The sequence below is a fragment of the Antennarius striatus genome, chromosome 17, assembly GCF_040054535.1.
Source record: "Antennarius striatus isolate MH-2024 chromosome 17, ASM4005453v1, whole genome shotgun sequence".
In the NCBI taxonomy this organism is placed as follows: Eukaryota; Metazoa; Chordata; class Actinopteri; order Lophiiformes; family Antennariidae; genus Antennarius; species Antennarius striatus.
In genome coordinates this window covers 9,024,263-9,038,610 of record NC_090792.1, presented here as the reverse complement: position 1 = coordinate 9,038,610, position 14,348 = coordinate 9,024,263, and the positions used below count along the sequence as shown (strand labels likewise).

The 14,348-nt window shown below is 42.8% G+C and overlaps 2 protein-coding genes across 4 annotated transcripts in view; both read right to left on the bottom strand.

Annotated features, from left to right (window-relative positions):
- Window positions 1-5: 5 nt before the first annotated feature.
- On the bottom strand, window positions 6-5,469 carry xgb (x globin). Its single transcript, XM_068338867.1, has 5 exons — window positions 5,268-5,469; window positions 3,081-3,188; window positions 964-1,084; window positions 656-736; window positions 6-143 (listed from the first exon to the last, which is right to left on the bottom strand). Exons 1-5 carry the CDS (start codon window positions 5,429-5,431, stop codon window positions 24-26), a joined length of 594 nt encoding a protein of 197 aa, XP_068194968.1. The 5' UTR covers window positions 5,432-5,469; the 3' UTR covers window positions 6-23.
- A 1,271-nt stretch (window positions 5,470-6,740) lies between these two features.
- The window catches only part of LOC137610788 (pleckstrin homology domain-containing family G member 3), a 28,992-nt gene continuing 21,384 nt past the window's right edge, over window positions 6,741-14,348 (bottom strand). For all 3 annotated transcript variants that reach the window (XM_068338597.1, XM_068338598.1, XM_068338596.1), the window contains exons 10-19: window positions 14,116-14,208; window positions 13,726-13,812; window positions 13,616-13,646; window positions 13,325-13,423; window positions 12,329-12,361; window positions 11,626-11,636; window positions 10,930-11,298; window positions 10,078-10,185; window positions 7,715-9,116; window positions 6,741-7,627 (exon numbers count right to left, since the gene is read on the bottom strand). In XM_068338597.1, coding sequence (XP_068194698.1) covers window positions 7,032-7,627; window positions 7,715-9,116; window positions 10,078-10,185; window positions 10,930-11,298; window positions 11,626-11,636; window positions 12,329-12,361; window positions 13,325-13,423; window positions 13,616-13,646; window positions 13,726-13,812; window positions 14,116-14,208 — 2,829 coding nt within the window. In that variant the 3' untranslated portion in view covers window positions 6,741-7,031. The remainder of the gene's footprint in view (window positions 7,628-7,714; window positions 9,117-10,077; window positions 10,186-10,929; window positions 11,299-11,625; window positions 11,637-12,328; window positions 12,362-13,324; window positions 13,424-13,615; window positions 13,647-13,725; window positions 13,813-14,115; window positions 14,209-14,348) is intronic.

Sequence of the window (14,348 nt, the reverse complement as noted above, 5' to 3'; positions counted from 1 at the left end):
GTCTGGATTGTGTTGAATACATCTCAGAGTGCTGTGTTCCTCTTGTCGGGCCTTTGCCTTGGGGAGTTAGCCAGGTGCCGCTGTCGGGCGCTCTCCTCCTGGTATCCCCGCCTCATGAGGCTGGTCACGTACACGAACAGGGTCTGGACCACAACACACACTGCATTAGGTTACCATTATGTGTAACAAAGAGGTTTTTTTTATACTGAATCACTTAAAGAGTTGGGTTGCCCAAAAATGTGTGCCAAAGCAGAGGATAAATAATTTGTTCAATGTAATTTGTAAGGTTGAAATGAAATTCTGTCAATATGGTTGGTGCTAAATGTTTGACATGGCAGTTGACGTGTGAAAGAAGAAGGCTGGAAGATGACAAAAAGCTTTTAATCATGATGAACCTGTTGTGTTTCTGTGGTTTATAATTTACGAGCGTTTTTATTATGCCTGATAAATATTCGTGTCATAACTAACAGGTCCCACTAGAGGGCAGCAGAGCCCATTTCTGTAGATCAAAATAGATGGTTAAAAAAACATTTATTATCACAAACGTCACTTCTGCTGCTAGGATGCACAGATCAGGCCTCTTTTACAGCACATTACCAAGAATGGTTTAGTGGGGGGGGTCTCTAACATCACGTCACACCACAACAGCCCTCACCTTCCACGCCTCTTCCAGCTCTGCAGTCCACCCGTCCTTCAGAATGGGCTGCACGGCACAGATGAATTCTGCTCCTACATACTGGAAAATAATCAGATGTTTACTAATGTACTTGTATCTCTGAGGTGGTGTGAGATCGTGTGGAATTGTAGTTTCTTTGGATTCGTCAAATCTGCTGCTGTGCTTTTATGGCTCTCAGAACGATGTTGAATCTGAAAAACAACTACAATTTCACTTCAAATGAGAGTGTGGGGTCTCTGTAGTAGCATCACAGACACAGATGGTGTTCAGCATCATTGGACTCTTACACTGTAGTACTTAGGAGGAGCATTGTAATGATAATGACTTTTTCCCAGCTCCACCGCCAGAGCTTCAAGTCTCTCCTGTTGGTCCAGTCGAGCCACGCATTTCTCGATGAAAGACATCACCCTAAAAGAGAAACATGGAGATTCACTAGTCTTAACTGATAAACCTCTACTGTAGATAAGTGTGATTCTTTTGTGTTGAAAGGCTTCAAAATCCACAAATAAAGTCTATTGTTTGTTTGACTCACACTTGAAGTAAATCCAACTCAATCCTCAGTACTTCATCCTCCTGTAAACATGTTTCCCAACACAAAACACCAGCGGATCAATGTCCTTTGTTGTTTTGCTGTTGTGTGTGCCTCCACTGCACATTATGTGTGTGACAGTTTTGAAGATGAATACAGAACAAAAGATTAGAGTCGGCTAAGCGCTCAGTTCTGTCTTTCATGCTGCCGCCGTTGATATTTGTGTACATGTCCTGAGTGTGTGGCTGGAGGACCGTTTGGTCTTCCCAGCGTCCAGTTCATGCTTGGATGTGTAACATTTTGCATGTGTGTCGCTCCTATAATGTCATGTCCTCAGGCAATAATGGGCGGCCCTGGCCTCATTTGTAGACGAACACTGTCCAGCTGCATCCTGGGAAACAATGAGCAAGTGGCTGAGATCTGCAGCAAAGTGGTGAATAATGTCATCGTGATATGAGTACATGGGGGGGGGGGTTTCTCTGCCTGCTATGAGGGGAGCCGTCTGCAAATCTAAACCCAAGGTGGGTGCTGGGGAAAATTACACTGCCTTTACAGATGAGTAAGTGATATGAAATATTTTTCCATTGAAAAGACCAAAACAACTTTGTCGATTCCACCACGCAAATGGAGCAAAATGTTTGTGTTCAAGAGGAAAACACAATTAGGACGGCGAACAGCCTGGACCAGGGCGGCTACTATTCCACACTATGCCTTGTTTTGTAAGATCAATGTTTATGGAATAAATATTTAAAGTAGTTCTTAAGCTCATCTGGTTGGACTGTGGGAGCTCAAGGTTAGAAATCACTGCTCACAAACACTAAGTATTATTACTTCACCCCTGAAAGTAGTCCCCCCCAAAAAAACACAATATTAAAAGTACAGCCCCGAGTTGTTTTACAATAATACTGAATACTGTGCACCCAAAGTAGAATCTAAATGTTTGTGAGGCGTAAATACCAATTTGCATCTTGAAACATGGCAGAATATATGGAGAACATGTGATATCACTGTGTTTACCTATTTATTATTCTATTTACCTATCAGGGGTGACCGTGGCTCAGTGGTAGAGCAGGTCGTCCAATGATTTAAGATCGGCGGTTCAAGTCATTTGTTGTTGTGTCCTTGGGCAAGACACTTCACCCTTTTTGCCTCCAGAGGGGCACTTGCTGGTGCGTGAATGTGTGTGATTGTTCCGGTGGTGGTCAGAGGGGCCGTAGGTGCAGATTGGCAGCCACTCCTCTGTCAGTCTGCCCCAGGGCAGCTGTGGCTACGCATGTAGTTTACCATCACCAAGTATGAATGAGGAGTGAATGAATAATGGATCCGATGTAAAACCGTCTTTGAGTGTCCAGAAAAGCGCTATATAAATCGAATCCATTATTATTATTATTATTATTATTATTAATATCATCTAGTTAGACGCTGTAGTTTGTAATAAAAAAAGGAGAAATCATAATCATTATCCTTCACTGATGGCCCTAAAATATATTTTTGTATCTAGAATTTGAGTTCTAACAACTGTTTCTCCTGTCGGCCCCAACAAGTAATAAAATAAAATAAGTTGGAATGGATCAGTTTGTTCTTATTGTTAATGTATGTATTTTTTACCATTTCATTATAATCCAAATTATATACTTAATATTATTAAGATATTCTAAAACATTCCTAAAGTTCATTTGCATTTAAAATCAGCTTCTATTTCAACTGTATCAATCAACGTCTGCAGTGGAAGGTTGTACAAACACCTAACAAGACATTCTAACACGGGTAAAGTGCTGAACCTGGTTGATGAATCTCATTCATGTCTGAATGACGATAAACTGAAGTGAACTGGATGGTGTAGAAACCTGAGCCTGTTCAGACTGGCTGACTGACCGTAGGCCGTGTGCCCTCAGCTCCCGGCTGCTCCTCAAGCCCTCCAGGTCCTCCACGTCTCGGAAGAGGAAGAAGACGTCTTTGCATTCAGGGTGGGTCTCAAACAACCTGTCATGAAAACAACGATGGAACACAGAGCATCCATGAGCTGCTTCTACTCAATCACCACTGAAGTGAAGTCTCCCAGGCTTTCCCAACCAGCATGACATAAAAACAGTGTCCAGCGTGGACAGTCACACAACTGTCCTCACCACGCTGGCTGTGAATCATCCTCATTGTGATGAGAAGCTTTTCTCCACCCCATGCTGTCAATAGAGATCTGATTGTGCCTTCTGATGTCATTCTATGCCTTTGCCCCGGTTATTACAGCCTACAGCTGTTTTCTTAGCTACCCAGATCTACATCAATCCGGATCAGAGTCTGAGAACAGTTCACTGCCTCTGCTAAAGAGGTTTTCTTTTTACTGATCTAACCTGAATCAGTGTCCTCAAGAGAAGAGTTTATGCTCCCATCCAATCAGAGAGCCTCTCGGTCTCCAGCTGAGCCACCCGTGATTAGTCAGTGTACACACTCGCCTCCTTTGGATACTGTATGTGCTCACAATGAGATGCAATGCTTAGTGGAATTCTGCTTCTTAAGCATGAAACCAGAGGGAAAACAACAGGAGAAGAGGGAGGATTTGGGCTTCGGCTGATGCTAAAGCCCAAATCTAAAATACAGTTTGATTCATTCGGGTTCATCGTTTTTGTATTTTCTCATCAACATGTATTTGTGGACAGAAAACAAAAGAGTCCTCATGGTTAAATACATTGGATGCTCACAACAGGTGGTTGATGGGTAGATAAATGGAGTAGATCTTTCTGATGTCTCCTGTTCAAACCATGAGCTGCTCTACACCTGATGAAGCAGACACACTCAATGAGGACGCTTTATTTCTCTACTAAGCGTTTATAAATCCTCATATGTCGGCACACAGTTGTGTGTAAACCTCATGCCTCCTGCTCACCAGCTTCGTTGTGGAGAGGAACAGGGACACAAACTCACATGTGAGCATCCAACAGCCTACATACAGTTTGCACACAATACAGCGCCATGAGGCTCTGGTGGAATTTTAATTGCTGTTGAGAGGTTGTGTTGTTACCTATTTATACTCTGATGAATAGATCCCACAAGCATCTTCATTCTTTTATACTTAAATTTGACAGAGGAACATCCCGTTGCCATGGAGGATGGTCTCTTAAGAACACAGTGAAAAACAAATGAATCCAATTTGCAGTTTTACTGTAACAATTATTGTTCATCTGTGTCAATCAGAGCCTGACAGCTCGGGGGCCCTGTGCTGGCCCTGACCCGTGAGACCGGCTCGTCTGTTTCTGGGCTATCATGTTAAGATCAGCCTCTTCAAATGCTGAGGTCACCCAGGGGACACATGTTCTTAATTGGCTCCTAGCAGTACGCCTGGTATTTCATTTTTACAGAAGAACCACAATCTGCAGCCTCTTCATCACCCTGTTGTTTCATTTGTTTGATTCCCCCATCAAAGCCCAGAAACAGTTTCCAGGACAGCGGTCGTTATCATAATTGATAAAATGTATTTCGGTGATGGCTCATGCCTTTAATTGTGCGTTAGAATGGCAGACCTGGAGCTGTGGGTTATTATGTAATGCTGTCAAGATGTGATGTGAAGTGATAAGAGGGGAGGAGGGGAATTGTGCTCCCAGCTCTCAGTGAAAAGCTGTGGATCAGAAGGCTGAAGGATGCTGGATGCTTCAGTTCCTGGAATGTATGGAAAGGTCAAACACGTGTCACCGTGGACAATGGATCAAAGGTGTCTCTGCAGACCTTCTCTGTCTCCGGACAGCAGGTCAGAATGCAGCTCAAAGGTTAGATTATGGTTAAACTGAGGACATCAGTTCCATCAGATTGCACCTAAACATTTAGAGCACGTCTTGTTTTTATTACACTGTAAAAATAATCCTCCAAACTAGTAATCCACATCCACAGGGTCATATATTAAATTTACAAAAAGCACGAATTTATTCGTGGATTATTAAAAACTGATAGAAGGCAGTCAATCTTGATCCTACAGTTTATCCTGCAGCTCATCAAACTGCATACATTCACTCATCAATAGTTTCTCCATGCACCAAACACTGGAAAAGTACAAAGCAGGACGGAAAGCTTTACCTGACGAACATTATAATCCCAACTTTGGCGATGTCGTCCCGGATAACTTTCCACGACTCCTTGATCATGTGGATCTGCTCCTCCGGAGGACACACCGCCGCATCCTCCGGGCTCTTCTCCTCAAACTCTGCTTTTGCTGCCAGACCTGATATTGCGCAGCCCATTCTTCATATAAATAAATCAAAAAATCAGATTTTTTTTTTCCCCCCCGTCAATCCAGGACAAAGAAATTAGGATCCTAAGTAAATGTGGAATGCGTGTCGCTGGTTTTTTATAGGTGCGATTTAAACTCCAGTCTTTCGTTTGGTGTCATGAGTGTGTGAATGTGTTAAACACACAAACAGAATGTGTGTTCTGGTGTTTGCTCCAAAATAAAAATGCTCTTCAAAGTGTGCAGTCGTCACGCTTTTATTGTGAAAAGCGGTCTTACGGACTTCCTGTGTGTTAATATTAGCTTGATGCTAACTGTGAACACGTATGACGACCTGTCGTGTTGGAGATGAACGCATCGCATGTTGAAAGGACTGCGAAAAACAAAGTGTGTGTGCTACAGGGAACTTCAGATCTAATTCTCAACCTAATTGATAGTAAATCCTAGATAAAAGAGTTACAAACATGAATCCAGAGCTCACACAGAACCTGCAGGCTGTTACAGAACACTGAACAAATCCAAAGAACACCTGTTCTGTTCTAATAGAATCTTCATTTTGTTCTTAAAACACTATTACATACGAGTCTTTAATTATTATTTTTTTTTAACTTTACAGTCAACAGGCCAATGCAAAAAAAAAATATAAAAAATCTTTTCAGTTTTTCAGATTTTAGTTTCACAAGGAATCTTCTTTAATTGGATTATTACAACGTAATATGTAAACATGAGAGCAGCATTCTTCCTAAAACCTGTGTTTTATCTTCCATTCAATTCTTCCATGACCTGTCCTGACATCTTTCAGATGGAACCACTAGAAACCATCTAACTCCTGGATCATGGAATCTATTGACACGAGTTCACGGACTCACTGAAACACAGAGACGTTCTGTCTCTGATGCATGAAAGGGCAGAGAGGACGACTGTGGACGCTTATCATTTGTTTTTATTCAAAATTTACCAAACAATATATTTTCTAAAATGGAAACGTAAAAAGAGTTGCTAATTGTCAGTATTTACACGAGACTGATATATATCATAAATAATATTAGAGAAAAATATACAACTTGAGAAACATAAAAGCTCCAGTGAGTTTGTGAGAACAGTTTTGAAGCAGCTTCAGTAGACGTGGGATCATGTGACTATTGTGATGCGCATCAAAAATCAACAAACGTTAAAGGGTAACCATCTTTGGTGAACCTCCGGCTTCTCAACCCTCAATGAAATCTTTGTTTTCCTGGAACCTCTAGCTGACAGTGTACAAAGATAAATAATTATTTCATTATTATAGCAAAAGAATCAACTGTGGGAGGGAACCATCATAACAAAATAAAACTTTATCTTTAATTGTTACACAGAACCAAACACTTATTTTTACATTTATGTGTTATACAGTGCAAACAAACACCCAATATACAAATTTTGAAAGCACCTGTTTAAGACCAAAATTACCAATCGTATCCTTTTCACGGTGCCACCACTTGCCCTCTAGTGAAGTCACCGTCACACAAGTTGTGTTGTTTTGGGGTAAAACGTGAGAATGAGACGTTGAGAGGAACCAGGTGATTGGAAGACGACGTCACATTGAGATCCCTGCAGTTAAAAATGAACTGAGCTCAAGAGATGGAGCTTAAGCTCTGGAACTTATCCCGTAAGCTCTTCACCAAATGACTGTCTGTGGTTTTCATGGCAACAGCCTTTGAGATGCAGTCTGAGCCCTGCTGCAGAACTTTGTCCTTATCCTGTAGTTTCTCAGTTTCTCTTGTGATCAGCGACACCTGATTGGTTGTGCAGCAGGTCCTCACAGGTCCCTGAAGGTAGTCGACATCACGCAGGGGAAGAGAGCCGAGCATGTGGTCCAAAGAGCTCCATCTGCACAGCAGGGGCTGGAGCCGGGGCCGGGGGCCGTCCGTTTCAGACTGTGTCTGGGGACAGTCGCTCAGAGCACTGTGAAGATCGGAGGAGCTACTGCACTTGTGTAAGGCTCCGTTACACCTGTTGGTGGGGCAATCCAGCGTCCCGTTTGGATCGGTGCAGCTCCGGGTCAGCTTTGAGGGGTGGGTGGTGTATCTGGTGCGCAGCTCCTGGACAACGGGCCATGAGAAGCCGTCTGACTGAGGAGAGCTGGGGGTCTGAGCTGGGCTCGTGAAGTTCTCTTCTGGGATATTCGTCTGATCACAAGTATTCAAGGACAGCCTCAGGTTGGGTTTACCTGCATATATAGTCAAAAAAGACAAAAACACACATGAGCTCACCGTTTTCCACAGACAGATCCACAGTCAGAAATCATCCTACGTACCCATCTTCTCCTCCTGGACAGCAGGCATGTTCTTGTAGCGCTGATTTGCTACCTCTCGGTTTTTCTGCCACACCATCGGCCGGTTGTTCTTGATGCGCTGACTGTACTGACGTGCCAACTGGAACACCTTGTTTTTCATCTTTCCCATGTCCTGTAAGATCTGGTCCTCCTCCATACTCGTTCGGAAGCTAATAATCTTGGGTAGGTGACCGTGATTGAAGTGGTTCTTCTCTTGCGACATGAGAATCTTGGAGTCGTCACATGACCCTGCCTCCAACGAGGAAACGTTTGAGGTGGGAGGTGGAGAATAATCTGAAAGAGTATCTTTTTCAGATGGAGGCAGTCTTTCACTGATTTTAATGTCTGAGCTGATATCCTGCACAGCTTCTAATCTGGAGTCATTGAATATCTCCTCCACACTCTGATGGACTTCCTGGTTCATCTCAATTTCCATGTCTTTCCAAATCTTGACCATGTCCGAACTGGACCTGAACTCTTCCTCTGTGCTTGAGGCATCAGTGACACTCTGAGCTCCAAACTTGGTTTCATCTGGTCTCTGGGGTTCAGTTTTACGATGACAGTCGCGACTCTTTTCCAAGCCGGGAAGGTCAAACACAGACCAGGAAGTGGGGCGGTTGCGAGCCAGGCCTTTCCTGGGCAATGGTACGGCCTGTTCCTGAGGACCACTGTTGAGCTGCCGGCTCAGGTGCCGGACCAGACCTGCTGGTATGTAGGACAGACTCTCCCTTCGCTTTATGCTGAAGTTAGCATCCTGGTCCTCAGCGTGTTCGTAATATCTCCTGATCTTGTGGATGAGGAGGCGGTCTTGTTTAGAGAGAGTGGACTTGAGTTCCCCCTCAATAAGGGCACTCAGCGCAGGTTCGTGAGCAGGCGTTGAAAGGTTTGGTAAGGCCGCCTGCAGCTCTGGAGAAGAGCTGGCCAACATTTGGGTCGGCCTCTCGAGGTCAATGCAAGCTGAGGGGCTTTTGAAGAGTTCATTATCTACTGATGGAGAAGAACACGTAACAGAACCAAAGTCCTCTGAAACCAGACTGCTCCGTCTGGACAAGCTGCTGATGAAGCACTCGGCTATAACGCTGGCCTGGTCCAGTACGGAGGAAGGTAGGATGCCGTTACTGCATGAAAGCACCTCCTCTTCCTCTTCAGAGTGCTCCCCGTTCACCAGCATGCTGGGTTCCTCCACCTGGAGACCAGAGGAGTCGCTCTCCCCTTCTTCCTCTGTAGTTTCTCTTGGGCTTTCCTGAGGTTCTGGTGTTGTGGTTTCTTGGTGCCAAGAGGAGACGGATGACCCGGCGTTTTGGGAGGGGTGACCATCCTGCTGATCACTGTTGGTCTTGACTTGAGGGAAACTTTCAAGAGGGCACAGCTCCTCTTCTTTAACCTGAAACATGAGAGTATTGTTTGCAAAGTGGAATGAAATGAATAGAGAGACATTATGATGGGAAGCATTTTCCATTCCACATCAACTTAATGGACCTTTTTAAAGTCAACCAGACACTTAGAACCCAAAGCAGCCACAGTTTATGAAGCGTGCTTTTATATGTGATGAGGCCTACTTGACTTTTATTACACTGACTTATTTCTGTGTGAAACAAAAACCAAGGACACATTGTGATCACATTTGTAGCTTAGCTACTAATGACCCCTTATTGGCCCACTTTCGCTACACAGAGCAAGTTAAACATTGAACACTGTTATGTCTGAGGCTCAAATAGTGTTCATAGTGCAAATGTCTCCCAGGTTGGCCATTAATCTAAATCTGTTCCCCACTGGTGCCTCTTCTTTTGAAGGGCCTGAAATTGCAAGAAATGCAGCTTGGTGCTGTGGGGTGGAGATAAGGTTATAGAAGGTTAAAATAAATAAATATTCTTTATGTGTGTGTGTGTGTGTGTGTGTGTGTGTGTGTGTGTGTGTGTGTGTGTGTGTGTGTGTGTTCAGGTTATCATCAGGTCACATAAAGACTCTCAGAGTCCTGGCCAAAGAATAGAATTTTGTGGGTGTGTGTGAGAGAGAGATTTTGTTTTGAAGACTAATGTGGCTCCAGACATGCGTCAAATTTGTGAAAGAAATGTTTTGTTCAGGGCAAAGGTCACCTATTACATGTAAAACTTGAAAGCCTAATTTAGTATTGAATTAGCTGGCACTCATTCACACATAATCTAAAATAAGTGTCATTAAAATAACACAATGGTATAAAATAGGCTTCAACAAACTAAACAATACGAAGGCATGAGGCCAGATGGCCAATTTTTGACAAAGTAAATGAATGTCATATGTGGCCTCACAGAGGTGTGGTAACAAATGAATGCACATGTAATTATATTCAAAGTCATATTGTATACCTCTGACGTGAGATTCTCTTTCTCAGCCACATCAACATGTTTTTCCTCTCGCCTGAAACTTTCTGCCTCCTCCCTCTGAGGCGTTTCCACATCTCTGTTTCGATCATCCTGAAATAGAAAAACAAGACATGAATCAGAGTTTGTCTTCGAAATCATCTTAGAGATCTCACTAAGACAAGAAGAAGCTGTTGGAATGGGAAAAAAAACATTTTGGTGACAATGTGTTTTCAGGCCAGCCTTTAACAATTCACTACAGTGATTAGAATTGTTACACCAAAGACTTTAGAGTTACGAAAATTCAGAGGGGAAATACGAGTAGGAAATAAGATTATCAAAGACCAAAGCTCGTGCTATTATAATGAAAAAAACATGAAATAGCTCCTTAACCTTTGAAGTCAAACAACTTTTAATAGGGCCGCATTAAATCACTGGTTGTAATGCAAATTCAAGAATGGTTTCAACAGCATAAGCTTCAACATCAGTCACTTGTTGAAAACACAATCGTGAAACACGGCACAATGCAACTGCACAGATGAGGAGCATCTAGGATCGGGGGCAGATCGTGCATGCAGTCCAAATGCAGAAAGACACACGCCAACTCATGCACAAGGTTTAATTTAATGATTTAAGTCTTGGGGGGGACATCATTCATGCATTTCAATAGCATAGATTTAACCCGAGACATTCAGCATGCCAGGTGCAAACAGTGATAGGTATTAGCTGGTTATGGTTGTGAAAGGGAAAAAGGAAGAGAAACAAGAACCAACATGGGAGAAAGAGTGGTAGAGATTACTGGTAGTCAAAGTGGAATAGAGAGGGAAATGGAAAGCTGTGGGTGGCAGAAACCCTCACCGTTGTGAAATGAGTGGAAAGCAAAGCCCTGGCTTTATAGTGCCAGCAGGAGATGGCTGCCAGCACCGAGTTGGCAAAGTCGGCTACCTGGTCATCTCCCATCAGTATATCCTCCTCGTAACTCTCCCCCTCTTTCTCATCCTCCTTCTTTGCCTCCTCCAGCTCCAGCCCCCCCTCACTGGGTGAAGAGCCCACATTCGGGTCACTGTCAGCAGGACTTAGCTGCACGAGCGAGTCCCCTCTGGGAATTAGATCCTCCGCACTCGGCCTGTCGGCCGGGGGCTTGCCTAGACCCGGGGTCAGGGGACTGACACTAGCGGTGGGCTGGGAGCACCTCTCCCCAAGCAGCGCACCCTCACTGTCTGCATGCTGTAGCGTGAAGTCATAGACATGTGGTTGTTATTGCAAGGCAAGTGCTACAGCCATGTTGTGATTTCAAGGCTGTAAAGGGAATGATCATCACTGGTGCTTAAGCTTCTTGTAATAAATGTAATTCAGTTAAAGTATGCACTTTGAAGATTATGTTTGCAATTTCGAGTTATTTTGCATTTAGAATAGAAATTCTGAACTTTGAAGTGAAAACTGGGAACACTATATCTCAGCACTGCACACTGACCTAAACCAGCTTTGATTCAAGAGAAAAAAAAACCTTATCAAGGTTTATTAAAAGAATGCATTTGAATTTCAGACACTTACCTTTAAAACAGCTGCATGGAGGACAAAGATAAGGAGGGAAGGAGAAATAAATTAAAAATGTCATTAAGTTTGAAAAATGCAAGCTCAAGTCAAAAATGAGCTGACAGAACAACCTGAACATCACATGCATCTTGTACATTAAGATTGGGACACAATCTCTGCTTCCACAAGCAGAGGCTGAGTGAGGCAGCAGTTAGTCTGGCCCAGAGTAAACGGAGGCCTGGTTATTAGATAAATATCAATTAGAAACATCTTCCTCTCAGAGGCTCAAACTACACATGATGCAATTAACCGGGATGATGACCTCCTCCCTCACTGAGATGGGAAGCTTGACATGAAAATTGGTCCTTCATTACATTGGTTTGAAGAATTGATCTGGACTGGGAGCAGAGGAGATCTGAGGACATGGATACACAGGTTTTCTATTTCATAATGGCCAATTAGGACAGAGGAGAACAGGAAGACATGGATGAATTTGACAACAAAGAGAGCTTGTGCCTGACAAAGCCTTCAACCAATGTGGCACAAGAATAACTCAACTGCGTCTTTTGATCCGATTTCCACGTGTGCTTTAGGCAGACACACATGAAACACGTAAATGTTTTACAGATCAGATAACCTTAGGGCTGCTGAACCAATATGGACCAAGTAGTTAAATCAAACAAACAAAATGAGAAACAACACACGAACATAAAATACCAACCTCTTGTGGTCCTTATGATTTGTTTTGCTGGTTCTAAAAAATACAGAGAATTGAAAAAGACTCAATGTCAGTAATGTTGAATAACTCACAAGTATTATAGTAAAAACCCATGAAAATCAAGTGTGCAGTATTCTATCCATATATATTTATGTAGTCAATGGGCATGTTTATTATTTTAACTCACACTGGTTGGCTGCTTTATATCTTGGAAGTATTTTACCAAAACTATTAGATGGATTTCCAGGAAACTGTGTGGAGGATGAAGTCTTGATCAGAAATGAACCAGTTCACTCAGGTGCACTTCAGTTAATATCACATGATTTTGTGTGATGGGACGTTTTCCTACATTTATCTGATGTTTACACACAAGCTGAAGGGTGGTGGCTTGTGTGGGTTTGTTAAGCCTTAGTGAAGGTGTACACCCTATTTTGTAACTTTAACTGTGCTATTGTTTAATCTGAAATGTGCTATATATTGTTAGCTCTGCTAGCCTGCCAAACTAAATAAGGGCAGCAAATGGTGCTACCCCAAAGGGTTCTGCTCTGATGAAGACCACCAGGCCAAAAAATTACCATGTTTATTAACTTGGCTGGAATAAAACATGTAGAACTGAGGTAAATCAGTTTAGGCTGAAATTTGGTTTGCACTACCTTCATGCTTTTGGGTATTTAGGATTGAAATTATACGATCTGGGTTTAGCGCAGTGAGCAAAAAGACTGGGAAAGCACATCCCCACTATGACCAACTATCAGCTACTTAATACAGCCTGGAAGATAATTGTGCGTCTCAAGTAGATGAGGTTTGGCTTGACACAGTCAAAGCTGCAGGCGAACATCAGGAGAGTGTGTGGAGATAAAGGTGGAGACTGATAAGACACTGGCAAATGTGTGGAGTTTCATCTCAGTCAATAAAAGACATAATGGGATTTTTTAAATTAAAAACTTAATACATATGCAATTTGGATACAAAGAGATAAATGAAACAAATGTTTTTAACCTGATCTTCTTCTCTCGTTTCGTCCTCCAAGATGGAAGTTGTCAGCGTGGTCAGACTCTTTCTTCAGCCTCTCAGGACTGTAGTGGTACTTCCCTGGATCTGTGCAGCACAGGAATCCGTCGTCACACTCGGAGTCGCAATTACAAAGGCAATTTTCTTCACATAGATGGATGGCTTATGGGCTACTCCTTCTTTAAAAAGCATACTATACTTTCCACAGAAAATTACCCACACTCCTCTTTGGCACCTTCTGTTGTAACAGAAAGAGTAGAACTGGCCTTAGACACTTACAGTTCGAGTTGTCCAAGGTGGTTTCTATTGCCTTCAAAACAGGAGAGATCAGGTTTAAATACTGCTCTTTACAGGCAGAGAGGAAAGAAGTGAACGATGGAGTTGTTTACCTTTTGTGGGATGATGGTGCTGTGGTTCTCAAGTATGAGCCTCTTAATGTGATGGGACCACAGACGCTTCTCGTCTACCGACTTTGCCTGTAACAGGAATGTGTCGTTTAGGAATGTCATTACATTAAGGTACAGCATAAAAAAATAAACACTTAAGGCATGGAGAAGGCATGAAAGTTATAACTGGTCAATCCTGATGTTTAGAAAGTAGCCTCAAATGTCTTTTTTCTTCAATTATCTAAAAAATTGTAGTACTCTTGACCAAGACTAACAAAGAGCACAAAATGATTTTCATAATAGATGAAAGTGATTTTGTGATATGCCTAAACAATTCATTGAAATGCGGAACTATGTTCTGAAAGGCTCCCAGTCACTGGCCCTCACATTTACCTGCACTGTATGGGGTTGCTTTGGACGCTTGAAATGGATGACACTGAAGAGGAGGGGATCTTTGGCACTGTCAAGCAGCATTAAGGTGGCACACTGCAACCACAAGAACATAATGATGTCGCTGAGGCTTCATCCAACTCAGCTGGTAGCTTACTGTGATTTTCTACCATGAGAATCTTATGTAATTTCAGGGAAAATATGATCTTGCTTCATTTTCAGTTTTTCACCCACAT